The sequence below is a fragment of the Ogataea haglerorum genome (genome assembly GCF_019207285.1).
Source record: "Ogataea haglerorum isolate 81-453-3 chromosome Unknown 81-453-3_NODE_3_length_672639_cov_96.912891, whole genome shotgun sequence".
NCBI classification, from domain to species: domain Eukaryota; kingdom Fungi; phylum Ascomycota; class Pichiomycetes; order Pichiales; family Pichiaceae; genus Ogataea; species Ogataea haglerorum.
Window position 1 is genome coordinate 351,481 of NW_025065153.1, and position 26,887 is coordinate 378,367.

At 43.0% G+C, this 26,887-nt stretch overlaps 17 protein-coding genes across 17 annotated transcripts; 9 read left to right on the forward strand and 8 right to left on the reverse strand.

The window, feature by feature from the left end:
- Positions 1-11: 11 nt before the first annotated feature.
- KL911_001336 (uncharacterized protein) lies at positions 12-656 on the reverse strand (the record flags this gene model as incomplete). Its single annotated transcript, XM_043196283.1, has 1 exon — positions 12-656. One exon carries the CDS (start codon positions 654-656, stop codon positions 12-14), a length of 645 nt encoding a protein of 214 aa, XP_043055909.1.
- A 1,011-nt stretch (positions 657-1,667) lies between these two features.
- Positions 1,668-1,922, reverse strand: KL911_001337 (uncharacterized protein; the record flags this gene model as incomplete). The annotated part of the gene is made up of 1 exon (XM_043196284.1): positions 1,668-1,922. The coding sequence occupies one exon, from the start codon at positions 1,920-1,922 to the stop codon at positions 1,668-1,670; it is 255 nt and encodes an 84-aa protein (XP_043055910.1).
- A 561-nt stretch (positions 1,923-2,483) lies between these two features.
- On the reverse strand, positions 2,484-3,965 carry KL911_001338 (uncharacterized protein; the record flags this gene model as incomplete). Its single annotated transcript, XM_043196285.1, has 1 exon — positions 2,484-3,965. The coding sequence occupies one exon, from the start codon at positions 3,963-3,965 to the stop codon at positions 2,484-2,486; it is 1,482 nt and encodes a 493-aa protein (XP_043055911.1).
- Positions 3,966-4,671: 706 nt separating this feature from the next.
- Positions 4,672-6,006, forward strand: KL911_001339 (uncharacterized protein; the record flags this gene model as incomplete). Its single annotated transcript, XM_043196286.1, has 1 exon — positions 4,672-6,006. The coding sequence occupies one exon, from the start codon at positions 4,672-4,674 to the stop codon at positions 6,004-6,006; it is 1,335 nt and encodes a 444-aa protein (XP_043055912.1).
- A 174-nt stretch (positions 6,007-6,180) lies between these two features.
- Positions 6,181-7,803, forward strand: KL911_001340 (uncharacterized protein; the record flags this gene model as incomplete). Its single annotated transcript, XM_043196288.1, has 1 exon — positions 6,181-7,803. The coding sequence occupies one exon, from the start codon at positions 6,181-6,183 to the stop codon at positions 7,801-7,803; it is 1,623 nt and encodes a 540-aa protein (XP_043055913.1).
- A 42-nt stretch (positions 7,804-7,845) lies between these two features.
- KL911_001341 (uncharacterized protein) lies at positions 7,846-9,453 on the reverse strand (the record flags this gene model as incomplete). The annotated part of the gene is made up of 1 exon (XM_043196289.1): positions 7,846-9,453. The coding sequence occupies one exon, from the start codon at positions 9,451-9,453 to the stop codon at positions 7,846-7,848; it is 1,608 nt and encodes a 535-aa protein (XP_043055914.1).
- A 659-nt stretch (positions 9,454-10,112) lies between these two features.
- On the forward strand, positions 10,113-11,192 carry KL911_001342 (uncharacterized protein; the record flags this gene model as incomplete). Its single annotated transcript, XM_043196290.1, has 1 exon — positions 10,113-11,192. One exon carries the CDS (start codon positions 10,113-10,115, stop codon positions 11,190-11,192), a length of 1,080 nt encoding a protein of 359 aa, XP_043055915.1.
- Positions 11,193-11,233: 41 nt separating this feature from the next.
- KL911_001343 (uncharacterized protein) lies at positions 11,234-11,599 on the reverse strand (the record flags this gene model as incomplete). Its single annotated transcript, XM_043196291.1, has 1 exon — positions 11,234-11,599. The coding sequence occupies one exon, from the start codon at positions 11,597-11,599 to the stop codon at positions 11,234-11,236; it is 366 nt and encodes a 121-aa protein (XP_043055916.1).
- Positions 11,600-12,191: 592 nt separating this feature from the next.
- On the forward strand, positions 12,192-14,639 carry KL911_001344 (uncharacterized protein; the record flags this gene model as incomplete). Its single annotated transcript, XM_043196292.1, has 1 exon — positions 12,192-14,639. The coding sequence occupies one exon, from the start codon at positions 12,192-12,194 to the stop codon at positions 14,637-14,639; it is 2,448 nt and encodes an 815-aa protein (XP_043055917.1).
- A 195-nt stretch (positions 14,640-14,834) lies between these two features.
- KL911_001345 (uncharacterized protein) lies at positions 14,835-15,605 on the forward strand (the record flags this gene model as incomplete). Its single annotated transcript, XM_043196293.1, has 1 exon — positions 14,835-15,605. One exon carries the CDS (start codon positions 14,835-14,837, stop codon positions 15,603-15,605), a length of 771 nt encoding a protein of 256 aa, XP_043055918.1.
- A 103-nt stretch (positions 15,606-15,708) lies between these two features.
- KL911_001346 (uncharacterized protein) lies at positions 15,709-16,557 on the forward strand (the record flags this gene model as incomplete). Its single annotated transcript, XM_043196294.1, has 1 exon — positions 15,709-16,557. One exon carries the CDS (start codon positions 15,709-15,711, stop codon positions 16,555-16,557), a length of 849 nt encoding a protein of 282 aa, XP_043055919.1.
- A 9-nt stretch (positions 16,558-16,566) lies between these two features.
- KL911_001347 (uncharacterized protein) lies at positions 16,567-17,358 on the reverse strand (the record flags this gene model as incomplete). Its single annotated transcript, XM_043196295.1, has 1 exon — positions 16,567-17,358. The coding sequence occupies one exon, from the start codon at positions 17,356-17,358 to the stop codon at positions 16,567-16,569; it is 792 nt and encodes a 263-aa protein (XP_043055920.1).
- Positions 17,359-17,915: 557 nt separating this feature from the next.
- KL911_001348 (uncharacterized protein) lies at positions 17,916-18,632 on the reverse strand (the record flags this gene model as incomplete). The annotated part of the gene is made up of 1 exon (XM_043196296.1): positions 17,916-18,632. One exon carries the CDS (start codon positions 18,630-18,632, stop codon positions 17,916-17,918), a length of 717 nt encoding a protein of 238 aa, XP_043055921.1.
- Positions 18,633-19,330: 698 nt separating this feature from the next.
- Positions 19,331-22,204, forward strand: KL911_001349 (uncharacterized protein; the record flags this gene model as incomplete). The annotated part of the gene is made up of 1 exon (XM_043196297.1): positions 19,331-22,204. One exon carries the CDS (start codon positions 19,331-19,333, stop codon positions 22,202-22,204), a length of 2,874 nt encoding a protein of 957 aa, XP_043055922.1.
- Positions 22,205-22,498: 294 nt separating this feature from the next.
- KL911_001350 (uncharacterized protein) lies at positions 22,499-23,397 on the forward strand (the record flags this gene model as incomplete). The annotated part of the gene is made up of 2 exons (XM_043196299.1): positions 22,499-22,629; positions 22,719-23,397. The coding sequence occupies 2 exons, from the start codon at positions 22,499-22,501 to the stop codon at positions 23,395-23,397; spliced, it is 810 nt and encodes a 269-aa protein (XP_043055923.1).
- A 129-nt stretch (positions 23,398-23,526) lies between these two features.
- On the reverse strand, positions 23,527-24,383 carry KL911_001351 (uncharacterized protein; the record flags this gene model as incomplete). Its single annotated transcript, XM_043196300.1, has 2 exons — positions 23,527-24,309; positions 24,372-24,383. The coding sequence occupies 2 exons, from the start codon at positions 24,381-24,383 to the stop codon at positions 23,527-23,529; spliced, it is 795 nt and encodes a 264-aa protein (XP_043055924.1).
- Positions 24,384-24,751: 368 nt separating this feature from the next.
- On the forward strand, positions 24,752-26,809 carry KL911_001352 (uncharacterized protein; the record flags this gene model as incomplete). Its single annotated transcript, XM_043196301.1, has 1 exon — positions 24,752-26,809. The coding sequence occupies one exon, from the start codon at positions 24,752-24,754 to the stop codon at positions 26,807-26,809; it is 2,058 nt and encodes a 685-aa protein (XP_043055925.1).
- Positions 26,810-26,887: the final 78 nt, after the last annotated feature.

The following is a 26,887-nucleotide window of genomic DNA, read 5'->3' on the forward strand; positions in this document are numbered from 1 at the left end:
GATTACATAAATTATTTGGCATCGAGTTGCTTTAAAACTTCAATAGTTCCTTCAACAATTGCTTCATGTTCAAGAACATGGATTCTGGCTTCCCACTCTTCGAGCGATTCTTTCCTAACATCAATTTCTTTCACAATAAGAGGAGTCCCTTTGTCGACCTCCTCGATAACGTAGTGAATCATACAACCACCTTTACTAATTAGTCCATCTTGACCAGCTTTCCAGGAGCGCGCGATCGCGTTCGTTCCTTCGAACTGACCAGGAAGAGCAGGATGAAGATTGATAATTGGAATCTTGGCTTGATGGAGAGGCTTGAGGAAGTCGGAGGACAATATGAGCATCCAGCCAGCACACACAATAACATCTGGTTTGAGCCTTTCAATTATGATATTCGCTAAGTCTTTGTTGAACTTGGCTCTGGCTTCATTTCTTGCAGCCTCATTCTCCTTAGGGATTCCTTTATAGTATGTTTTGAGTTCATGGATTGTAGTCGGTATACCTGCTTGAGATGCTCTTTCGAGACCATGAGCTTTGGAGGACGATGAAATCACATGTATAATCTTCCCTGGAATTTTACCAATATTGCAATTATCAATAAGCGCCTGTAGGTTTGACCCATTTCCTGAAATTAAAACCAAGATGGATGGAAGAGCCATTCCTGAAATTAAATTAATTTTTAAATCTAGTTTTTCGTTTTTTTTTGAAACGACTGGAATGAAAATTGTTTCATCATGAGAATATAGTTATTAGATAATAGTGGTATTTCTTATCTATTCGATCGCGTAGAGTAAAAGTACGCTAGGTAGCCATAACTTCTGATGTTGCGCAGGATTTAATGAGCAGCGAAGTTTTTCATGTCCGAGACAGACCGAAGAGGACAGAATGTAAAGCAAATACCAGTCTTCTTCTACTTTGTCGTGCCTGATTTGCGTTCACTTGTTTCCAATCTTAAGGCCAATTTAGAGAAGTATACAATACCGTTCGATTCACGTAAATAAGAAAGAGTATACTATGTCAGGCTTGTTTGTAACAATCGAGGTCAGTTGTGTGAGCAATATAGATTTACGTTGTCCTTTTGTTGACCTGATATACTAGAGTATTTGCTCACTTGAATTAGCTGACAACGCCAGTATTAATCACATGATATCCGAAGTTTAAGTTCAGTTACTTTACGGGGGGATAACAGTAATCCTCTTTTCTGCGCTGTTGTAACAGAGTTCTCTTACGGCAAATATTGCGCTAACATCTACCCACTGAGTTGTGACAAATTGCTTTCATCGTAGTTACATAACAGCTACATGAAGAACTACACAGATATCAATCAAGACTCCAAAGAAACTTCTATTCATCACAAAATCGAGTGTCTCATTATTTTCACTATGGTGCAAGCTTCATTTGACCTTCTTACAAATGTACTACAGTGATGGAATGCATTGTAATAGCAGTGAATCGGTTTTCTTGGTTCGATAGGCTGAGAAATTTTACACTAATCTCAATTCATGTATCTTTTTGACATTTAGCTAAGTAATTGAAAATATTCACACATTTTCCGTTTCTTCAGAGACTTCGATTTCTAGCGATTGCTCGCACAATGAATAGGGAGAGTTCTGCTTGATGCAGCAAAAGTGAACAGATGATACGTAACATTCAAATAGATAGGGTAAGCGTCATGAGTTGGGCTTTTTGAGCCACCAGATCTTCAGATCTTTGTAAGATTTATGGCTGCTTTTGAACAACTGTTTCTCATAGCTATCGAGATTATTCAAGAATTCTAAATTAGCGCCTCTAAAGTGATCACTCAATTTGAAGCTTAAATCGTTTAACTCACTTGCTCTGTCAACCAATGCTTTACTTATAAGCCCCACCAATTCTGCGTCTCCGAACATGTGCGACCACTTGGTGACTATGCGATAGTAGAACATGTATGGACTTAAATTGAGCCTTAAAGCATCAGACTTTATAAAGTTGAGGAAAACGGGGGAGAAGAATTCCGGCTCTAAAAGTTTCAAGAATGTAGTTTCTCTATCTTCGTCATTTTCTTCGTAATCGGAAGAGTTGGATACAGAGCAAATTGCTAAGATTTCCGCCAGCCATACGGGAAGTTCAAGTCTGACATTCTCTTTTATTGGAAAACCAGGTTCACCATTCAAATAACCCAGTCCTGGGATTGTGATCGAGAACTTGCAGGGCAGTTTCTTTAATGTTAGTTCATTATACGAAAAGAAAAGAACTTACCTGACTGTCTGCCAGTATATCATCTATATCATAGTAGCTCATAAGTCACTTATCTTTTTTCTCAGCAATCAGTAAATAAATCTGTTTCTGCTGTTCTGATCAGCAAGATGATCTAAGTTGTTCAGAAACGCGTCTCGAAAAACATATACATGTTGCCAGTATAAATATTGCACAGCCAGTTACTTTTTTTGCGTACTTCCCTACTCGTAAATTTGATTTATTTTTCAAATGCTCGATATCTAGTACATCTAGCACAGAGCATTTTTGCATTCTTCCGTAATTTTTTCCATCCATTCGTTTTCATCCAGCTCATCAAAGTCAATTCGTGGATCACGTATCACTACGCTGTTCAAGGCATCAAATATTCGCTTGTCAAAATTGTTCAAATTCTCATATAAGAGACTGTCGTCAAATTCAACGTTGAATTTATGAGCTAATTGCTTCAGTAGAACATCTTTTCGCTGAAAATTATTGATTGAAGATCGGAAATGGCGAATGTAGACAAAGGTCAAAATAGGGGGAATCCAATGTTTTTGCAAAGTAATGTTGTCGGTTAAAAGGGACTGCATCATTGTTCTTAAAGCAGGCGAACTCTCGAGCCTGTAAAGTTCTGCAAATGAATTCAGAATCTGGATCATGGTTCTCAATCTTTTGCACTCGCGAGCATGCTTCATAAAGATAGTCATGGTGGAACTTTTTGGTTTGATTCCCCGAAGTTTGTGTTCTTGAATCATAAATTTCCACGCTCCTTCAAAATCATTTCCAGTTTGAAGGAATTTGAAAATTACGCTATTCATACAATTGACATCAAGTCTCCCGTCGGTGTTATAATAGTAGTTCAATATTTCGAAAAGAGAGCAACCGCTGTTCAGCATGTCAGCAATATGTATATCTTGAAATTGACTTGCAGCTCGGTGCAGACCATGGGAAAGAATTAGCTGTTTCAGTTCTTGCTTAGCAGGTACTTCTGTAGGCATGAGGCTCAAGGATATGTAGTATGTACAAAGATCCGTCTTGACGTCCAATGACTTCATTCGCAGTAAAATAGCTTCCCAGATTGCTAGTCGCTCAAGTACAACGTTTGTGTCTTTCAGATAATGTTTTCCCAAAAGATTGAATGTCATTGCATTGGGCTTTTTGTTCTCTTTTTCCATACGGCGAAATATTCTTTTGATCATGATTTCATCATTCTTGTCCAAAAAGAAGTCAATCAGCTTGTTGCTATACTTGACAGAGTGAATAAAACCAAGATTGTCGTTTGCAAAGAGTTTTCGTAAAATAGTTGCAGCTTTGTGGGAATTGTTAAGAAATTTAAATGTTGTAAGTTTATGAACGAACTCACGAAGTTGCTTTTCCGTCCGCGGCTTTGGAGGCAATTTGGGGAATTGGCTTTTAATCCAAAAAACTCTGAAGACTCTATGGAATGAACTTTTCCTGTACGAAAGTTTCGAAAAATCGGTGGTTAGATCCATAAGCAAACCAAATATTCGCTGCGATGTGTAGCAAATGGCTTCAAAATCGTTCCTCTGATGCCGAAAGTCACTCTTCAACTCATGTAGATTCTTTGTTATCATTCTATTGTTGTCGCCTTGATCCGAGTACAGTCTGTTCTTCGAAGAGTAGGCAATGCTGATAGATGATAGGAGGCCGGCCCTTTCTCGAGTTCCATACGACGGTCGCATAAGCCGGTACGCCTGGGTTATATTCCTTGCAATCAAGAACAATGTCATATTATGGCCATCTTTTTCTATTATAATGCTGCGGCTGTGAGATCGAAATCGTTATGTTAAGGAGGGATTTTAGTCAAGTATTTTTTCATTTTGTAATTTTTTTTTTTTGAGGATCTGGAGGTAATAATTGAAGAGCGCTGAGAATTTCGCCTGCGCAGAATTCTAAACTAAGATTTTTTTTTAAGTTTGAATTCTGGTTCGAACTTAACTTGCTTTCACCTCGTCACCCCTGATATAAATAGTCAAGAGCAATGAGTAGAGAAGGATTTGTCCCCCCAACAGCGGCAAACTTGGGAAATGCGGCATCTGGAATCCAAAGTTTGAAGGATTATGGAGTGAAATACATTTGTGCGCAATGCGCGGTCAACTTTTCTCTCTCTCCGAAAGAACCAGTAAGATGCAAGGAATGTGGCCACAGAGTTCTTTACAAAGCCAGAACCAAACGGATGGTTCAGTTCGAAGCTAGATAGTTACCTTCTCAGTGATGTTTTGAGGCCATTCAAGAGAGCGAAATATGTATAATAGAAAATGATGTTAACGGTTTCCCCAGCTGTGATCGGAAACAATAGCAGTACACTAGTTTGGTCATATCAAGAATATAGTGACAGGTTATTTTTGAGCTGTGAATTTTTCTTCGCAGCTTATATAGGCTCTGGTTGAATGAATAATTTATAAATCAAAATCCTGGTTAAATAACCAACTATATATGATTCGGCATTTTGCTAGGCAAGCACTATGTGCGTACCGCAACCTAGCAGTGAAGGGAAGGGAGTGTTCAAGTGTACCGTCTCGCCATGCAGCTTTCTCTACTGAAAGTGGGGTCAGCATACGCGCATTGCTCGAAAACAATCTCCGCCCCTTCAAAACCTCAGAAGTCCTCAAACCTGCCGATTCAAGCGTTGATGCACGAGAAGATCTCTTAGCCAAGATGCTTCTCAGTTCACAATTAAGCAGAACTCATGGCGAGTTGCAAGAGTGGAACGATGTGCGAAATCGATTGGAAGTTGGTTTCAAAGGAGAATCTCCGACTACAAACTCAGGCGCGGTTCAACATCCAAAGAGTTACAAACCGAAGATCTTGTCACGAATTGATATGGATGAGAACTATAGAGCATTTGCTGCGAGTGGTATGTCTGCGGTTGCGTGGGACCCTCAGACAGATTTATCTGATGTATTCCTGAGTCCCGAAGAGAGGGAAAAGGCCTATGAATTATTCAAATTTGCTTGTCAAGGACAAGGGTTCTTGGATGAGAGTGTCAGGAGCCATGTTTTCAATTTGTTCATGTATGGGGAACTTGCTCGGCTAGCCAATACTAATCATCTATTCATTACTGAAACGCTCATTTCACTTGTCACAATACTCCACTGGTATTCCTTCAAATCCACATATTCCACTTTTATGATTGCGCTTCACAATATGAAGTCTTCAAGTGCTCGTAGACGTTTGATCGGCCACATTCAAAAGTCCAGATTGAATTCTGAATTAGATTCAATACATCAGACATTAGCCAAAGAGGATCTGTTGAGCAGAAAAATTGGACATCAGTATTTACTCGAAAATGCCAACGTCTTTGACGAGGAAAGCTCCAGATTTATTTTGGCATTTTTGTTGGATGTTAGCCCGAATCTAGCTGTGGACTATTTCAACAAAAGATATGTTTTTGGTCCAAGGTCACCCAAACTGGATAACTCGACCGTTGAAGTCTTTGTGGAGTTTTTCGTTCCAAGAAAGAGATACAAGGAACTCTTCAATGTCTTCTTTTTCATTGAAAGAAATCTAGGACTTCGTGTGAAGTACCATCTACTGCATACTCTTATGGGAATGACAACGAACTGGTCTTCGTTTCCTGACCAACGGATGACAGAACCTTTATTGCTTTATTATCACTATCTTCGGAACAGACGAGGATTCAAAATACCCAAGTCGCTTGATGTCAGGATTAACGAGAGATTGAAAGCGGGCGGAGGATACGATAAAACTCGCGCTTTAAAGCTTATCAAAAATGTCGCTAAATCGAACTCTTACCGCTTGACAATTTAGTCGGGACGATCGTCGCATTAGAAAAAAAATATATCTTACTCAGGTATGTAACCATCAAGGTACAATTCACTAATTGATATAGATTTGTTAAATCGGCCACACTTCAAAAATCATAATTTCGTTGGTTGTTTATGAATCAAAGTGTCAATTTTTCAATATCTCGCTACTCTGACCATGTCACCTTGTGCCGTGAAAGATTCTCAGGATCGATATGACGAGCTGCAATGCTACCTATACTCGGAAACTGAGCCTATGAACGAGCTTCTGAAATGCTGCTATGACCCTTCTCATCTTTTAAACCAGGAAAACTGTCATGATGATGAAGATGATGACCAGTCGGACTGCTGCTTTGACTATTGCTGCTTTGATAATTGTGTTGATGTTCCCGATCACGAAAAGTCGATTCAGGAGACATTGTCTGATGCTACGTCACCGGACAGACAGATCAAGCTCGAAACCTCTAACTCCTATTCTGCGTATTTGAATCGGGATGGGCGATCTAATCTTTCGTACAATCAACTGCCTGGCAATAATGAAGATAAGCTCGGGACAATGGATTTGCTCGCCAGTATGCTCCCCTGTGCTGCTAGTCCATCCAAAGCTTTCCCACAAGCTAAAGTGAATGACCTGAGACAAGAAGACAAGAACTTGTCACAGTCACATCATCATCACATGCATTTTGAGGACCAATACAATGGGAATGTTGTGCGACATGATATTATCATTCCTTCGAACATTCATACTCATTTGCATAGCCACAGCAACCGTCATTACGTTGACCACGAACAGGTGCAGCCTGCTGCTCTGAATCACCATCACCATCACCATCATCACCAGCATCACCAGCTAAATCCAACACATGCTGCTATCAAGGAAGAGGAGAATCACAAGCACAAAAGAGTGAAACTGGCCCATGGAGAGCCTTCAAATTTCATATCATGCAAATGGAATGGCTGCAACGATGAACTAGACAGCTCCTCTTTTAACCAGCATATACTCGACTCTCATATCAAAGCCAAGTCAGATACGTTCGACTGTGAATGGAAAGAGTGTTTTTTTTCAGCAGATAACCTTGACGATCTTCTGCTGCATGCCGGATTACATTTGGGCGAATCCCCAGTGCCGATTGAGACTTTGACAGATATCTCGGCTAATGAGAAACCTGCATCTAACCATCCCGCTTCACATGCGGAGCATACATGCCTCTGGGTTTTGGATGATGGCTCGACCTGCAATGAACAGTTCATGACCACAACAGATCTAACGAATCATGTTATAGATGTTCACGTTCAATCCAAGAAGTCTGAATACACATGTCGCTGGAAAGACTGCACTAGAGAATTAAAGCCTTTCATGCAACGTCAGAAAATCATCAGGCACTTGAATACCCATACCAAACACAAACCATTTGTGTGTCATTACTGTATGAAAAGCTTTTCTTTGGAATTGATGCTTGAGCAGCATTTAAGGACCCATACTGGAGAAACCCCGTTCAAATGTAATGTTTGTGGTAAAGAGTTCAAAACCTCGTCATCTTTCACAATACATCAAAGAATACATACGGGTGAAAAGCCCTTAAAGTGTCAGATATGCGGTAAAAAGTTTAGGGAGTCATCGAATCTCAACAAACACATGAAGACTCATACGAGAAAATTCAAGTGCGAATGCTGTATGAAAAGTTTTGATGACGAAGCAAAGTTTAAGAAGCACCAGGCATTATGTCAAGAAATCGGGCGTCCAATTCTAAATTGCAGTTGCCTTGTGGACCAAGAGATCGGTATAAAAGTAGGACAATGATTACTAGTTTTATGTAAATGCATACTATAGATCTAGCGGCTTTTATCGTTTGACACTTCCCACAACTCCGATATTGAGGAATAAACTCAAAATAAACGCCAAGCCTGAAAAGGCAATCCCCACGTAGTAGCAGTATTTCATTCCATTGAAAAGTTCTTCAAGGTGCTCAGCCTGGCTGGCTTGCCCATAGTACGGATCCTTGGAAGCCAAAATAGTGGTGGAAATTCCCAACCCCACGGAAGAGCTCAATTGGATCACAGTATTAAAAGTACCGGCTGCTTGGCTTTGTAGTGTGCGCTCAACTGAGGATAGGGAGCAGCGGTTTGCAACATTGTACACAAAATCCACGCCCAACACTGTGACACAAAATGACCAAAAAGGCCCCAGAAAATAATTCCTATGAATACTGTTAGTAGCCCAAATAATACTGGAAACAATGAAACCACCACATCCTATTGTAACCAAATATTTTCCTGGAATGATATGCATGGTGAAGCCAGCAAACAAACTGACTAAAGAGCCAGCTATTGGCTGTGGAAGGAAACAGCAAGCTGTGATAATGACCGAGTACTTTCGTATCTGTTCAAAATATAGAACAGCGTTATAGTTGAAAAGGCCAAAGAATATCATCCAACTCAGACTTGCAATGCAAATGCACAAAACAAAATTCTTGCTCCTGAACATCTTCATCGGAATAAGTGGATTCTTTGGCACATACGTCTCGTAGAAACCAAATCCTACCACGAGGACAAGTCCAACAACTAACAGGGCGATGATATAGGGAGTTCGCCATCTTCGTTCAGTCGCATCCACCTGTGTCAATGAGAAACAAATCAAAGTGAATCCTGATAAAGACATGAAAGCACCTACGTAATCCAGACCCCTGAAGATCTTCTTAGCATGCTTCCAATCGATTATCTTGTCATTAGGCAAGAACAAGAACACTCCCACACTAGTTATACAGTAGAGTATTGCAAGAAAATAATGAACTGAGCGCCAGTTCAAAAGAGAAACACAAACTCCTGCAATGAAATATCCTGATGCACCTCCTATGGGTGCTCCAATACTGAAACAACTTAAAACCAAGTTTTTCCGCCGTGAATCCTTGTACGACGCACCAAGAAATCCTGCAGCTGCCGGTGTTCCACAAGCAACTGCTGCACCTTGTAATGCTCTGAAGACACAGAGCAAAATAAAGTTATTCATGAAGCCTCCGATCAGAGCGAAAATTGCAAACGAAATGTAACCGAATAACAACGCTTTTTTGCGACCAAAGGCATCTGCAATATTTCCCATCAAAAGTAAGCAGCTACCATTCGCCAACATGACCCCCGAGACGCACCATGTCAGCTTTCCTCCTGAAATACTGAAGTGTTCGGAGGTCGCGGTTAAGCTGGTCTGGTAAGCTGCTGAAGACATAGACGCCGCGCAAGGAGCAAATGTCAAACACGCGCAACTTAAGATCTCGTGGACGGTAGACTTGAAAATAGGCGGGCGCTGTTCGGGATCATTATAATCGGCAGTGGCCTTCGAATTAGTCTGTTGAACTAGTGATTTATCTTCTCTTGTGTCTTGTAGATTTTGGGGAGGCCTTTCATTTTCTATTGCGTCTGAGGCAACACTTCCAAGGTCTGATTCTTCTCTATCCATACTTTAGCAAAACGTTGCAAAGTATCCTAGCCAATGTTCTTTTGAAGCAGGTTGTCGCAGCAAATTGCAAAACCGGGCTTAAGTTGGGCTAAGCTTCGGCATAATCAACCAACGTCTGAGACGCGCACGTACTTTCTTTTTTTTAATTAAAAAACCGAGAAAAAAAACGGCTAAAAAGAGATGAATGGGGATCCCTTAATGGAGGGATTCGTTTTTAAGGCAATCAAGGTAATTTCAATCTACGGCACTCCAGGTTGATAAGAGCCCATATAGTCACGATATCTGAAGAATGATAAGTATGCATGAATACTAAAGACGTGAGAGGATTTTTAAAGCTGGATGCCAAGTAAAACAACTATCTCCGTTTTTTATATTTCACGGCTCTACAGGACTCCTCTGTAACTCATATAACACAGCTTACATAATGGTGTATAATTCCTTCAATCCTATGCGTGAAAATGAGAATGCACAACACAGATTTGGCATTTCAAACTCCGCTTTTAGGTGATTTGAAAAGGACTACTCGGGCCGATAAATGAATATTAATTATCAGACATATCTTACTCGACTTCCGATCTAGCTACGAAATTAGTAAATGCTATCAAAATAATTAATTATTGAATATATATAAAAATATATAAGGTTACTGACTGTGATACATGAAAAAGTGTCTTTTTTTTCGGCATGCAGCGAGAACAGCGACAAACTCACATGTTAGCAGAGGTCTAGATCCTAATAAAATTCGATCGTTGCTTGCCAACTCAAACGATCATCTAGAGAAAGTGCATTCTCCAGTACGCCAGAAATCAAAAGTCAATACGCCTTCGCCGCCTGTAGACGGCCCACTTCTAAACAGGCATTTTGCACACAAAAGTGATCTTTCAGTCCCGGTGTTAACAAGCGTGGATCGAGGTAATGTATCCAGAATCATAAACGACTCAGAAATTAGTCTTGATTGGAGCATATATGACCTAAATAAATTGCCAGGCGAAGATAAAAGAGCAGCTGTCGAAATGCGAATCGAAGAACCGGTAATACGTCACGAAAATAAGGGCGAGCTTTTGCCAGAGGTTATACTTTTGGGAAGATGTAACGTCGGAAAATCATCTTTGGTGAATGCTCTTATGAGCAACAATAAGCAATCTGCAACTTCATACGCCAGGGTCAAACAAAGCGCTGGTTACACGCCATGCTTGAATTTTTACAACGTGGGAGGCTTGTTCAGACTTGTAGATAGTCCAGGGTATGGTGTGAAGGGAAAAGCATGGCAAGGAGAGCTCACAATGCAATATCTTGCTGAAAGGAGAGAATTAAGAAACTGTTTCTTGATTCTAAATGGTGATGTTGGGCTGAATTATTATGACGAGATGATACTTGAAGCATTGGTTGAAATGGGAGTCCAATTTGACATTATATTCAACAAAATTGATAAAGTCAAAAGTGACTTTAGAATTCAACACTTCGAAGAATTGATTTCCGGAAGTATACTCAATGACCTTAAAATCAGACCACGCATGTACTTTGTGAACTCGATTGAAAGTGATCTAAAACAACGCACAGGAATGAACGAAATCAGGTATGGAATATTGGAATCGTGTGGCTATAGCGATCTCCAGAACCTGAAGCCGCGCAGAAAGAAAAAGAATATCAACGAGACTATAGAGAAAATAAAGCAGAAAAACGCAAGAAAGAGTTTGAAAGGACATCCAAAAGTTAATTTGCAACGTGACATTCGTTAAAACTATACATCGACATATTATCTAATCTATAACTATCGCCATCATTCTTTGAAATAACTGTCAACGGAGGAGCCCAAATATAGTCTAAGCTGTTTTTTCGTACAAGGAAGAATCTTGCATTTTACTAACTGTTTACGGCTCTTTTCGTAAGCCTGAAATCTGTGACATCCTCCAAATGCAAAGTATTTCTTTTTGCCACTTTCAGAAACAGTAAGAACATCAATGGGAGGCAGCTCACCTGGAGTGATGTCTTCGATATTGCAGGTAGGAGAAGCCATTGGCTGTCCATTTAATGTTGAAACCATTGTATCGATCTTTGAATAGTCGAGTACGGGAGGAATCGGTCTGATTATTTGGTCTAAAGGCAAGTATTCGATTTTTTGAATTGAGCTGCTTTGCACGGACATTGAATTATAATTTTAGTTTGACGAGTCTGACTTGCTTTTATATATATTTAATTCTACCGATCGAGACATTACCTCAATAATTATTAATCTTCAAGATCAATGTAGCACCGCCAAACTTTACTAAATAAATCGCTTGTTCTAGATTCCAGTTATTTACACGCCACCATCATATGGGAGGCTTCTCCACTACAGACCACTAGCGCAAAACGATCGGATATTCATAATTCATATCAAGTTGAAACATTTCCCAGTTACGTATCGGTAAATTAAGTCTTTGCTTTAACCTGGAACACAGAAATATGTGGTTTATTGGCGATAAAATTGATCGCAAATCACTACCTTACAAATGATATCCCGGGCCCACAGTGTAGAGAAGTGTGAGAATTGCTATGTTTTTGTGTACGGTATCATTCATTATTCTTGGTATGAACCAATGAGGCGGTCGATCGACGTAGGTAGACCCTTTATGTAAACGTTTTCGTTTTTTTTTTGTTTGTTTACTTTTTGTTCCATTATCAACTGGATGGGAAACAGTTTAGCCTTGCTTAACCATCTGCAAATCAGCTTCTAACTTTTTATAACGACAACATGGATGGAGGGGATGATGCTGACTATAGGTCATTGCCACTTGAGGAACGTTTGCAACACAAGGTATGTTATTGATTTTTTACCACGCGTTTCTAACGTTAAGGTTTGGAAAGTTCGTTTGGAAGCTTACGAAGAGGTGAACAAGCTATTTCAAAATTCCAGCAGCGACAACGATGAATGCTTTGGTCGATTTCTCAAAAGCCCTGATTTGCTCCGAAAAATGGTTATGGATAATAATGTTGTCGCGCAAGAAGCAGGAATCAGTGCTATTTGCTCTTTTTTGGAATTCGGAGGGTCTAACGCCTGTACTAAAACTCGAAGCCAAATTATAAGTGCAATTGCAGAGAAAGGGCTGGGATCCACTAGACCTGGTACCAAACAGAAATCGATAAATGCACTTTTATGGTACATTGAATTGGATGTTCCCGATCCCGTTATTGAGTCCCTACTACCAGCATTGTCAGCAAAATTACCAAAGCTTGTGGCTGGTGTAGTTGCCGCTTTGAACGAGATATACAGTAACTTCGGTTGCAAAGTTTGTCCTCCAAAACTTGTTCTTGATGTGATTCCCCAATTATTTGCTCACGCCGATAAAAATGTCCGGGCTGAAACAACAATTTTATCGATAACCTTGAGGTCTTATATGGGCACTGCGTTTGACACAATCATCTTTGAGAAATTGAAGCCAATTCAGCAGAAGGATCTGGCAAAAGCATTTGAAAAGATTGAGGGTACGCCGACGCCAAAGCGTTTCCTGAGATCGCACCAAGTTCAAATAGCTGAAACTAAAACAGGCTTAGAGGATGTATCAATGATTGATGCGCAAGAGGTTTCTAGTGACCAATTGGACGCTTTTGACTTGATTGATCCTGTCGAAGTTCTTTCAAAGATACCAAGTGATTTTAAATCAAGAATTGAATCTTCTAAATGGAAAGATAGAGTTGAGGTCTTGGAAGAGGTCCTGACTGAATTCAAATATCCCAAATTGAAAAACGATGACTACATGGATTTGATAAGGGTTTTGAGCAAATGTCTCAAAGATGCCAACATACAGGTAGTAACACTGGCCTCTAAAATTATCGAAAAATTAGGAAGTGGTCTACAACAAGACTTCCATCGTTATGTTTCAATCTTGATCTCACCGCTGCTTGAAAGAACAAAAGAAAAAAAGCAGTCAGTGTTGGACGCCATTTCAGCAGCGCTGGATGTGTGCTTTAAATTCTCATCTATCAGTGAACTTCTTGAGCCGACCCTGCAGTATATGTCTCACAAAACGCCCCAAATTAAGATCGAGAGCTCCAGATACTTGATCAGATGTCTCAAGCAAACAGAAACGATACCCAAGAAGCAAGAGATTGACTCAATTATGCAAGTTTCTCTACGACTAATGTCAGATTCTTTGGCTCCTGTAAGAGATCTTGCCTGTGAGATTACGGCGACGCTTGTGAAGATTGCTGGTGAACGACAACTCAGGTCATATTTGGAAGGAATAGATTCAAGGAAAACAAAGAAAATTGACGAATACTCAAGCTCCTGTGAAGTGAAAACAATTGGAACGAAGCAAAAATCCGGAGGCGCCTACCTTCAAAAAGTTTCGGCACCGGCTACTTTCGACAGAAATGGTCTGCTTGATTCCGCTATGCCTGCAGGGCAGAGCCTTTCAGCAACTCCGAACATGAGCAAAACTTCTGAACCTTCTCTAACATCCCGGAAGCTAGCAAGTACATCGACGACTATACCATCCAAGCGCGGACCTTCATCTCCTCTAAAGTCATCAACGGCTACCGGCAAGATGAATCTGACTTCAAGAACACTCAAGCCTACCAATTCGCAGTCCCTGAATCGAGCTCAGTGTACAACTCCCTCGCTCAACTCTTCGGAACGAGAGCTTTTTGAGTCGCTGAAGGCAGAAAAACTAGAGTGGAATCAAAAAAGAAAAGAAATCCAGAGTCAGTTAGACACGAAGACAGAGGAAATTGCTCGCTTGAATAAAAAGTTAGATGACCAACAGGCGAGACTGACCGAAGCGACTATGGCCGTTAAATCGAAGGATATACAGCTTTCTCGGCTTCAAAGCGACCTCGATCAAAGTGAATCTAAAATAAGAGAATTGCAATACCAATTGCAGCAGGCATTATCAGAAAAGGTTGCAGTGAAAGAGGAACCAAATGATAACTTCAATTTCTCTCTTCAAAAATTAGAGACACTGGACTCGAAATCCGATCTGAACAGAAGGATCTCCGACTTGAGTATCCACAATGGCATGGAAAAAGAGAACTACTTTGGATCCAACACTGGAGGAACCACCAGTACGAGGAGCAAGTTCAGCTCAGGTCTATACGATGTGGACTCGAACGATGACAGCTGGAGGAAAGCTGCTGAAGTCACCAACCAGCTGAAGGCAAGAATTGAGATGATGAAATCCAAATCTAGAACGTTCAATCAATTATAGAGGTACGCTTTGTGATTTTTTGTCTTATGTCGTGAAATAGTTTATTTAATACCCACCCCTATTTTGATGTCGCTAATTTTCAAAGCGAGTTCGCCGAAAAAAGAAGGAATACCAATTTCTGAAGACTTGAAAATATAATTTAATTTCTTGACTAGCTAATTTGCAGAGTAATCAGGTTCCACAGTTCTCTTGCCAATGTCGTCTAAGATCAGAATCCTACTTCCTGTGAAAAGGGTGATTGATGCTGCACTCAAACCCAGAATCAATAAGGCACAAACAGGAGTCGAGTCTGCTGGAGTTAAGTTCAGTATCAATCCTTTTGACGATATCGCCGTTGAGGAAGCCATAAAGATTAGAAACGCCCACAAGGACAGAGTTGAATCCATCCATGCTGTCTCCATTGGTCCAAATAAAGCACAAGATATCTTAAGAATTGCTCTAGCGAAAGGGGCCGATACGTCGACATTAGTGGACGTGAAAGACCAAGACGTCGAACCGCTTCAGGTTTCCAAGATCCTCAAAAAGCTGCAAGAAAAGCACAACTCGAACCTTATCATTCTTGGTAAACAAGCCATCGACGACGATTCCAACCAAACAGGGCAAATGCTTGCCGGCCTTTTGAACTGGCCTCAAGCGACCAATGCATCCAAGGTTAAAATTAACGCAGACAACACCGTGGAAGTTGAGAGAGAAATTGATGGAGGTGTGGAAGTCGTGAAGGCTTCCTTGCCAATAATTATCACTACAGATCTGAGACTTAATGAGCCAAAATTTGTTACCCTTCCAAAGATGATGAAGGCCAAGAAGAAACCACTGGAGATTTTGAAGGTTGATGAGTTAGGCATCACTCTTGAGAATAGGTTGGAGACGATCAAGCTTGAAGACCCTCCAGTGAGACAAGGTGGTGCTAAAGTTGGCTCTGTTGACGAATTGATTTCCAAGTTAAAGGAGCTGAAGGCTATTTGAATAACCGTCCTCACGTTGAGGCTAGTCCTCAATGAAAAACATTAATAGTTACTAGAAATTCATTTTAGAGTTCCCCCTCATAAATTCTTTTCAGCTACTTTTAATGTCTGTTTTGATCCGTGCATTAGAATTTGTGGAACCAATAATAAGAGGTTGGGACTATAGCAAGCCCTTATTCATTGGACTAGAGGGACCCCAAGGTTCCGGCAAGACGTATGTTTCTACTAAACTAGTGAAGAAACTGTCAATAAAATTCCATAAACTCAACATAATACGATGTTCGCTGGACGACTTCTACCTCACTTTTGAGGAGCAGAAGAAGGTAGGCGAGCTGAACAGAGACAACATATTACTGCAAGGACGCGGACTACCAGGCACCCATGACCTCCAACTGTTATTGGAATGTTTTGGGCAGATCGAGAACGGCAGCGATGATGTTACAATTCCTTTTTATGACAAATCATTGCACAAAGGTAAAGGGGATCGTGCCCCTGAGAAGAAATGGACCCATTTACAAGGCCGCAAAGTCGACGTAGTTCTTTTTGAAGGTTGGTTTACTGGTTACCGCGCATACAATAATGAGATCGTTCTGAGGCGGAAGTGGGAGGAAATCAGAAAACAACATGAGCCAAAATTTGACTCCATTAAATTTGATCACATCTTGAAGCTTGACCACGATTTGAGCCATTACGAACAAATATGGGCAAAATTCGACTGCTTTTTGTACATAACAACTTCTAACCTGGCCAATGTGTATGTTTGGAGACGCGAACAGGAGCAATCATTGATAGAGGACAAGGGAACAGGCATGACTGAGGAAGAGGTGGAAGAATTTGTGGACAGATACATGCCGGCGTACTATCTATATTATGAGAGGCTTCCTGAGATGGAGAAACTAGCAAAATTCAGCGCTCACTTTGACATTGATATCCATCGAAACATGACAAACTAATCTCTTGAGCTAGCCAAAATGTATAGAGCTTTTAGCAGAACGTGTTCGGGAATAGGGCGCACTAGAGGTTTGCTTCTTGCTAGTGGGACCATCCTGATCTGTGCCGATGGATTTAGAAGAGCATCTGTTTGCACTCTTTGGGACTTGCGATTGACACCTGTCGTCAAGGGGTCGACTATCACTCCAGAGGTTTTTATTCAGCATCTCCGTGAGCTTTTGGTTGAACTTTTCCTGTCTTTCCATCATCCTGAAAAGCTGGACTTGATTGTCAAGTATTATTCTAGTGTCAGATTTGATATCGTCGTTGGTACTCTCATCAACGGACTCTTCCCTGTATCCAAAGAGCTTCAAACGAGTATCCATTTCTTTCATGACGTTTTTGGACTGTGTAGCGAGAGCCTGAAATTGTTTGATGCTTCGCTTGATGTCTTCTGTCATTGAACGTAGGTCCTTAATCAATTTTTTGGAGGTTTCCCTGAGGTCGGCACTTTCTAGCTCCAGTTTATTAGCCCACATAACTAAGTCTTTCTGGTCCTTTCCGTAGTCGCTAGATTCTGATACAAGTCTGAAGTCATCTCCAGAAACCTGGTCTTTATCCTCCTCTGATTCTTCAGTCGCTGATTGATCGCCGCAGGTAATTTGGTTTCTATAAAGTTGCAACGATTTTGCTGATCCCACTTTATAGCCCTGTGATCTCAATTGTGTGCTTGCAATATCAGTCAGCTGGGTTTGGTTTTCCAGTGAATATGATACTTTACTTCTGAGTGTGGAAGTACCTTCTGAGTTTGAGCTGGTGTCCATTGATCGCTTTTAGTTTTTGTTTAAGAATCCTTCAATCGGGGTAAGCCCTTTTTCAATTCAAGTTTCCGGGAATTACATAATCAGTAGAAGATAAACACCAAAAAATTGACTTATATAGTGTGTTTTATCAAGCAGGTTGATCTTGCAGGCCAATTTCTCAGCAATCGAGATGTCTGCTCTGAAATCTTTTCTCGAAGGTAAGTCAGCAAGCATGTATGTATAACTAACAAGTACAGAAAAAGTCAAAGTGATCACTTCAGACGGAAGATTGTTTATTGGAGTTCTTGAAGGATTTGATCAGTCCTCAAATATTGTTCTTTCGAAAAGTTTCGAGCGCATCTTCTCTCCCACCGAACCTACCAAGGACTTAGAGCTAGGGTCTTATCTCATACGAGGAGAGCAGATTGTTATTGTTGGGGTGTTGGACGACGAAGAAGAATCGCAGACGGATTACGACAAGATACACGGCTTTCAACTCAAAGACACGAAAAATGCACTTAGATAGCATATTTGTACACTAGAATTAATCAAACGACACAAACAAAGGAACGCGTCTATTATTCCCTCACAGTTGGAATTCCAAATTGTTTCATTTTGATAGCAATTTCCATCAAATAGTCCAATGCTTCATTGTAAACCTTGGCCTTCCAGATATTTTCCCCCCAGACAAATATTCCATGCCTTCTGACCAGAACAGCAGTCGTCCCAGGATGGTCTATGATGCATTGTTGAAGAGTTTCAGATAAATCTTCCTCTCTTTCTGTGTTTTCCAAGATTGGGATAGTTAATTTATCCGAATACCAAAGGTTGCCAGCCTCCGTGAGCTTTGGAAGAGCTTTGATCTGCTCAATACACGAGATCTCAAAATACTTGTCAAATAGCAATGTTACCATTACCGCATTTTGAGAATGCGTGTGGATACATGCTCCCGAGTCTCTGATATTGTAAATATCCAAAAACAGTGGCGTGCAAGCAGATGCCTTATACTTTGCAGGCTTTCTAAGATACTCCTTTGATTCTAGATCCATCACAAACATGTCTGAAGGAACCATTCTTTCTTTATGAACGCCACTTGGGGCAATGTATGCTTTGTTAGCGTCTCTTATAGAGACTCCTCCGCCAGTACCAGTGCACCACCCGTTGGTATAAAATAGACGACAGAGCTCGCAGATCATGTTTGCGGGATGCGCAGGATCTCTGGAGGCGATAAGATGGTTATTATTGACACTCACGTCAATTCCGAAGTCAATCTCATGGCAGCTGCAGCCCGGCATGGCGAGTAATAAATTGGCAAAAATGTGGCACTGCCAGATCAAAAGATTTAGATCTATAAAAAAAACACAACGTCACAGACAGGATTCGAACCTGCGCGTGCAAAGCACACCGCCTTAGCAGGGCGGCTCCTTAACCACTCGGACACTGGGACGACAGTTAGACGACTGCGATCCTCTACATATCAATGCGGAGGTGAATGACAAAAGTAGGTTCGGCTTATTGTGCTTCGCCATGGATGATAAGTCATTGATAATGAGAAGAGAGTTGGACCGCTGTGATACTACTGTGCTCGCACCTGCAAAGGCCTATTGTCCAACTTTGTAGCAGCGACAACAGGCTTTTAGAAATTCTATTTTTAGACATTTATTTCATGATGCTCTAGGCCGCATACACAAAGACCGATACTGTAAGTGGTCATGTACTAGTCATGAATGCCGATAGTTTTCAGGGAACAGGGCTCTATTCGGCAATAACCATGGGCCAGACAACCGCATGCTTGGGGCTGAACCGCGTCGATCGACGCCACGACTGCGCCCTGTTTACGTCGGGGCTCTAAATAAAGCATAAATTCATCACACGCGTTTTAACGTAGTTTGGAACCGGAACTATTGTTGAAGGCTGTATATGATTGATAAATATATCCCTTTTCCACACTTTCTGAACTCGCACAGCATTCTGAGCCCAGCTTAAATTTGCCATGAGCCATCCATACAGCAGCCGAGCACAGATACGTGCCCATCTTTTGAACGATAATCCGTACTCGTTCGAGCAGCAGCCGCGTGCGCAGCCGCGATATCAACAGCCAAGACCTGTCCCGCATCCTCCGAGGCAGTATGTTCAGCAGCAGCCGTATGTTCAACAGCCAGCGACGTTTGTTGCGCATCCCTTGCAGCAGAATCCGTACGATGCTACACAGCATCCTGTTCTGCCCGTACCACACGTTCAACCCGTCGAGCCTGCTTACCATGCCCAGCTGGCTCAGTATTCACACCTGCAGCCTCGAACCAACTCAAAACCTCATATCCAGGGTCCCAGACCACAACCGACTCACTACAATGAACAACACGGATACCCTCAGAATCCTCAGCGTCCTTGCAGCCACAACCAGCACCAGTCTCTTCCATACCCACCAGAGCACCAGAATCAACGACCACAGCCCCGAATGAGATCAACTTCATACAGTGACGATTATGCAAACAGACAGTATGGTTCTGCCGAGCCCGAGCCCCGAGGAAACGAGTACCCGAAATCTGCGCAGACTGAGCCTTTGAGACTGGCGTCGCTGCCGGACGCTTTACAGTTTCCTGTGCCGGACGCGCAGCCGCCTTCCAAAGCGATAGCACAGACAGTGGACAATGACAGAATAAACCAGCTCGAGGACAAAATAATGCAGTTGGAGAAAATGCTGGTTCTTCAAGATCTCACCTCGAAAAATGACTCGCTCACGTCTGTGTCCAGCGACTCGAGCAGTATCAATGGCAAGGATGATTTCAATTTCACGACACCGAGTATGGGGGCCAGTAGAATAAGTCTGCCGACCTCAGACAAGTCTGTCAGGAACGCGTCCCAGAGCTCGCAAAGGACGGACTTTACGAGCGCTCCTCCTTTGCCGCCTCCGCCGCCAGCAGAACAAAGATCCATTGCTAACAGTCCGGTCGCAAACGTTTTCCTGTCGTCTGGATTGGACGATAAAAGTGAAGCCAGGGACAGTGCTACCTCTTTGACCTCTGGCGAAAAAGAGCTCGTGAAAGAGTTTCTGGACTCTCCGGGGACCAACGACGCTGATGATGATCTTCCTCCTTCGTACGAGGAACTCGAAAAGTCAGGAACTCTGACGTACTCGCAGTCTATCTACCGTACAGGGTTCGAAAAGGCGGGCTTCCACATGGATCACATGGAAACTCCAGCAATCAAGCGTCCCGTTTCCAGACCACCGCAAATGGGCCGTTCGTCGCCAACTCTGAAATACAAGCGGAAACTACCTCCTCCGGTGTCAGAGTCGGTCGAGAAGATGCTGGAAGGGCAGAAAGAGAGTCTTCTGAGCTCGTCTACATTACCAGAACCACCGAACCGGTTAGTTAGCGAATCCAGCGTGAGCTCGAGCGTGTACAGTGACCGGACACCAGAAACTGGCGACTTGCCGAACCCCAATGAAAGAGCTCCTCCCCTGCCAGATCCCGACACCGGGGAGTCTGAATTCCTGGAGAAAACCATTAGATATATCAAGCCGAGCTCGTTCAAAAGACACGCAAGTGGAGTCATCGAGCCCATACTACCGTCAAAATCAGCCGACTCCCTTGACAGTCTCATCAACGGTTTTGGATTAATCAGAGAAAAGGCATTCAAAGACTACAAGAGCTTCACGCCGTCTATCCAGTTTGAGTGGGCGATTACGCTTCTTGAGGCCATTGCTCGCTCAGATTTGATTTCAAAAATGGCCATCGACGGCAGGGTGAGAAAGTCGCCTATCCCGCTCAAATCACTGGCTCCCCAAAGAGAACAATTCCTCAACACAGCAGTGAAGGTGCTGGAAAAAATCATTCAGATATCCCCCAACTCGACCAGAGCTCGTCTCTATCTGGGCGACATTTATTCTGGAGGTATCCATCCTGGCGTGCTGCCCAGAAACGAGGCCAAAGGATACAAGCTCTTCTATGACGCTGCTACGAAACAGGACGATCCAGTGGCTTGCTACAGAGTGGCCTGCTGTTTGGAGTCGGGAGTCGGCTGCACCAAAAACGTTGAGCAGAGCTGCCGCTTCTTTGAGAAGGGGGCCCGGCTGGGCGATCCTTCGTCAATGTGCCAACTTGGAATGCTGTATTTTGCTGGAGTGAACGGCTTTCCGCTAGACATTAGCAAATCTGTTTACTGGCACGAAATGGCCTACAAGGCGCTCAAAAACCCAGATATCATGGGCTCGGATCCTCTTGTCTCGGCAAGATCATTCAGCGACTCGCGCGGTGCTCTTTATACGCTGGCCAAACTGCACCAGACAGACCTCAACATTCTCTGTCTCGATAAAGATACACCAAAAACGAAAGCTTCGGTGAGTCAGATGATGAAAGCAGGGATCTTTAGAAACTCCTCCAAGACTCTCAACTATTTTTTGGAAGCTGCCAAGCTGGAGCACCGCGAGTCGCAAGCGTCTCTAGGGTTCTACTATGCTCAAGGATATTTCCCCACGGCTCATTTCAGGTCCGATAAAGAGTCTACGGGCGGCGTTCCTGCTGCTAAAGACGCCAGACGGTCAATCTACTGGTTCTCGAAAGCTGCAGCCGATAACCATCCATACTCTGCGCTTGGACTGGCTAAATGGTACGGGTCTGGGGCTCCAGGAGTGTTGAAAAAAGACGACCAACAGGCGTTTTTGTGGGGTCGCAAGGCTGCCGACGAGGGCCAGCTGGCCGAAGCCGAGTTTATGATTGGTTTGTGTTTTGAGCAAGGTTTCGGTGTGCAAAAGAATGTCCAATCTGCCATATCTTACTACAAACGAAGCGGCGCCAAGGGCTACAAGCGGGCGCTCAACAAACTGAAACAATTTAAAGAGCAAGTTGTTGAGGGGCAGTACTGACACAATCACGACTAAATACCTTTATGACCTAATAAATTATTCTCTTGTATGACCTCGTTAACTATTCCTGCTTTTTGCAACCAGAAATAGTGTGGCTGCCAAATTCCGTTGCGGTCACGAAGCTACAATTTTTTCTCTGTGGTGATTTATTTGTTCAATTTGCTTTATCATCAAAATTGATCTAAAGGGAAACTTTCAAAATTCAATTGATTTAATTAGTTTGGTGCTGAGTTATAGTATCTGATACAATTGCACGTAACTAACAAATAACCCCGTATTCATCATCCGTTGGAAATGTCTGAAGCTAAAACCTGTTGTGGCGGTGCCTGCGTGAGCAAGTCAGGCTATGATTTGCTGACTTGGAAAGACCCATCTGTTTCCGGCAAAGTGTTTGGATCTTTGGTGGGATCCCTGCTTTTGCTGAAGTCGGTCAATCTGCTCAGCATCGTGTTTTATATTTCCGCTTTTGTTCTGGCAGGTAAGTTCGACGCTGACTAGTTTGGATATCTCCCAGCCAAGTCACACGACCAATAATACTAACCCATCTAGTTTCTGCATTGGGCGAGTACGCCGGTAAGCTGGCCACCGGCCAAGGATTTGTCACCAGATTCAGACCGGCATACAAGAACGTCATTGGCCAGTACGCTGAGGAATACGCCAGCCATGCAGCCAACCTCATCAAGACTGCCGAGCTCAAACTGCAGGAGCTACTCTACGCAAAGGACATTGAGTCCACCCTGAAGGTGGCCGGCGTCGCCTACATCCTCTACAAGCTGAGCTCCTGGTTCACCCTCTGGACTCTGCTCTTCACGGCTACTCTGACGGCATTCTCCGTTCCTCCTCTTTACTTGAAGAACCAAAAACAGATCGACGATGCTATTGTCACGTACACAAAGGTTGTCAAGGACAAGGTGGCCGAGCTGCTTCAATTGATCAAGGAGAAGACCGGTCCAGCACTGGAGAACGCCGAAAAGAAGCTGGGTCCAGTCGGCAGCTTCATCAGATCCAAGGTTCCAGTCAGAACTGCTGGATCTACTGTTGGCGAGACCCCGGCTGCAAACAGCACGGCTTCTACAGCCGAATCGGCTCCATCCATCCCTTCTGCTGCTCCTTCCGCCCCCACCGAGACTGGTGACGATGCCATCACCAACCCATTGGCCGACGTGAAGAAGCAAGCAGAGGCTGCTTTGTAAGAGAATTGAGCAATCTGTCTGCAAGCTGTCCACAATTGTCTCTGCTCTCGTTGAGGATTTGCTTTTGTAATTGAATTACACCTCTCATTAAAAATGTCACTTTAAATTCATACTTTTACTTGGTACACCTCACATGATAGTACAACAGCCCCCAGAACCGTCCTTTTTATTCTTCGACTCACCACCAGTGCCAGCACCGGAGACATGAGAAGAGCCTTTAGCTCCGGTGGCCTGGACGGTGGATCCATTGACTCCAGTTCCCATGCCTGTGGCAAGGTTTTCAGAAGTCGCCGCACGAGCTTCTTTCTTGCCCTTTTTACTTCCTGTGGTCTGCTTCTGTCTTTCCTTGGCTTCCTCCGCGGGATCGGGAAATGTCGTGCCCACCAGGCCAGCGTGTTTGTAGCCATTATTTATGATAATTTTGACCAAATTATGGAATGCTTCTGTCACATTTAATCCCGTCTTGGCAGAGGTCTCAATATACGCACAGCCCATTCTCGAAGCAAGCGCGACTGCCTCGTCCTTTGACACCTGTCGTTCGTCCACGAGGTCGGATTTGTTTCCTACCAAAATCAAAGGAGGAAATGCCACCTGCTCGCCCTTGACTCTCATTATTTGGTTATAGAATGAGCTGATTTCTTCGAAAGTCTTGCGGTCTGTCAAACTAAACACCAAAAGAAACCCTTCGCCCGTTTTCATGTACAAGTCTCTCATCGAAGAGTACTCCTCCTGCCCTGCAGTGTCCAGGATATCCAGGGAAGAAGGCACGCCGTTGATTTCGCAGTAATGTCTGTAGGAATCCTCAATTGTGGGGTCATATTCGTTCGCAAACTCCGATTGTGTCAGTCTTATCGTCAATGCAGACTTTCCCACCACTGGTGGGCCGACAACAACAAGCCTATATTCTTTGGACTGGACGGTTAGTGACGAAATTGACAAGACGCCAGCTCAATGAGTCGGCTCATTATACTTACAGCTGATGTCATTTATGTGGTGATGCTATGCTAGGACAAAATAGCAAAACAGTTTGGCACTCGAATATTCTGTTTGGCAGTAATAATCAGCCTCTTTTTTTCTGGGGATCGAGGAAGACCAGTTTTGAGTATGTATATATTAGCGTCCTAACTTCTCAATAAAGCCGAAGATCCTTGCTAACGACTACTCAGATCTTTTTATGCTAACCAGTAGCCTAATTTAGCTTGCTTTCAACCTTGCTCTCGACTTCCTGTATTCTTGCTTCCAGCTTCTATAGGCCCGCGAGCTGCATGGAATTTTGTTTTCTGCACGCTGCCTACATCTCTGCACCGATCTGACTTGAAATATTTACTTATTTGTATCTTGTTCGTTATTCGTTATGTTGAAGTCGTTTCTCAACCAGAATTTTACCACGATCGAGGATCTGGCGTCCATTGATCAGGTTATAAAACGCATAGAGGGCGAAAGGCTTTGGCTGAAGGAGCAGGCGAGCCCCGAAGGCAAGCAAAACCAATGGGACCTAGCCGGGTCTCTGATTCAACAGCTTGAGACCATAGTAGACCAAGACGACGTCGCAGCCATTGATGAACTTATTCAAAAATACGGAAAAATAGAGCTATTGACGAGCGCAAAACAAGAATTGAGCAAGAAGCTCATTTTGAAAAATATAAAGACGCTCTACGATAAGTATCTTGATCTAACTGATAAACTGAACGATTTCGAGCTTTTGGAGCTGCCCAGACTGAAAATAGACGACGCAATTGGCCATCTGGAGGAGTTACGCACAGAGGTGGAAGCTTACGAGAAGACAGAGACTGATGATCCAAGCTCGGCTGCAAGTCACACCGAGTATGTCGATCTTCTCCAGTCAAAGTTTCAGTCGGTTGCGGGAGGCGAGTTGAAAGAAAGACTTACGTCCGAGTTTAAATCTCTCATACGCGAATGGGACGACGAACAGAAGATAAGGACAAAGGACATCGCTTCCATGAGAAGGAGCTTTGGACAACTCGTTCGCTTGCAATCCATCTACAATCTAGGAGACCAGATAGACACTTTCTGGGCACTCGACTGTTTGGCCTCCAACTTCAAGGTGAAGTTCGTGTTCCATTTTGAAGGCTCGAGCGAGACCAATAGACTTAACAAGCCGGAATACGCCTTGAATTACCTTCAAGCTTATTTAAAGAAGAGCGTACCCGCGGTGGAGAAACTTTTTGGTAGCACATTCAAACAATATTTCCCTGACAAGAGCCTAAAGAAGAATTTTATTATCTCCCTCCTCAGCCCAGTGAAGCAGAAATTTGACAGGGAAATGGACTCAGTCTCCAAGCACGAGGGTCTTCTTAGTCACTTGATTTTGGAGCTACAAAAATTCGACCAGAACTTGAGCAAAACATACAACTTCACGCCAGTAGAGCCAGAATATACGCGACTGCTGACCTCTTCTCTCATTCTATCAAACGAGGATGTGTTCAACTTGTGGCTCAATAACGAGAAAAACTTTGTAAATCACAGATACGAAGAGATTATTAGCAAGAAGGACGCTTTTGCAATTGATAAGGATTTTGTGGAGAACGGCAAGACAAAGCCTACTAGGTCGGCAATCAATTTGAAAAGCTTGCTCGAAGGCATTAGCGATAACTACGCGATGTTGCCAACGAAGTTCCAGGTGAAGTTTCTGAGCGAAGTGCAGCTGAGACTACTAAATCTGTATTTTGCCAATTTGAAGCAAGGATTCAATGCCCTAGACACTATAATTCATGGCAAGATCAACGACGAGGTGTCTGCTCTGGGGCGCATCTGCCGCATCTGGTGTTCGTCCAAGTATATCATCGAGACGATGGCCACCTGGGGAGAATCAATTGTTTTTCTTGAGCTGTGGAGCTCAATAAATGGCAACTCCCGACTGGACACAACGTTTTTCGACTCCGTTATCAAGGGATACAACAAGGAGCTGATGACACAGCTTCCGCGCAAGATCCACGCCTACTTTGAGCGGGAGCTGAACAAGACGATGAAGTCGTACTTTATAAGCCACAGCTCGTGGGCCACAATCTCCGAAATGGAGCCAGGTCCTTCCCGCGAGCTGGACGTGACTCTTGCAGCTTTGAAGAACGACTTGACGTATTTACGCACAGTGGTGTCCTACAGCGATTTTCTCAAAATTCAGCTTGTTCTCTCGGACGCCGTAACGAGCTACTTTGAGAAAAACGTCATATATTGCAACAAGTTCAGTGTGGGTGGTGCTCTGCAACTGGAAGCAGATTACAACGAGTTCTACCAATCGCTTGGGTTGCTGCGCGACAATGCACATTTTGGCAAAACCCAGGAGATTATCTCCGTGCTCAAGTGCCAGAGCATCTCTGAGGTTTATTCCTTGCCCTTCAGATGGCTCAAGGAGTACCAGGTTAACGAACTGGTGTCGCGCAAAAACCTCTAGTATAATTGCATCATACACTACTAGTAAATTTCCCTGATCGAAACACAGGCCAAGTCAAAGAATTTGTTTTGTTTTTGA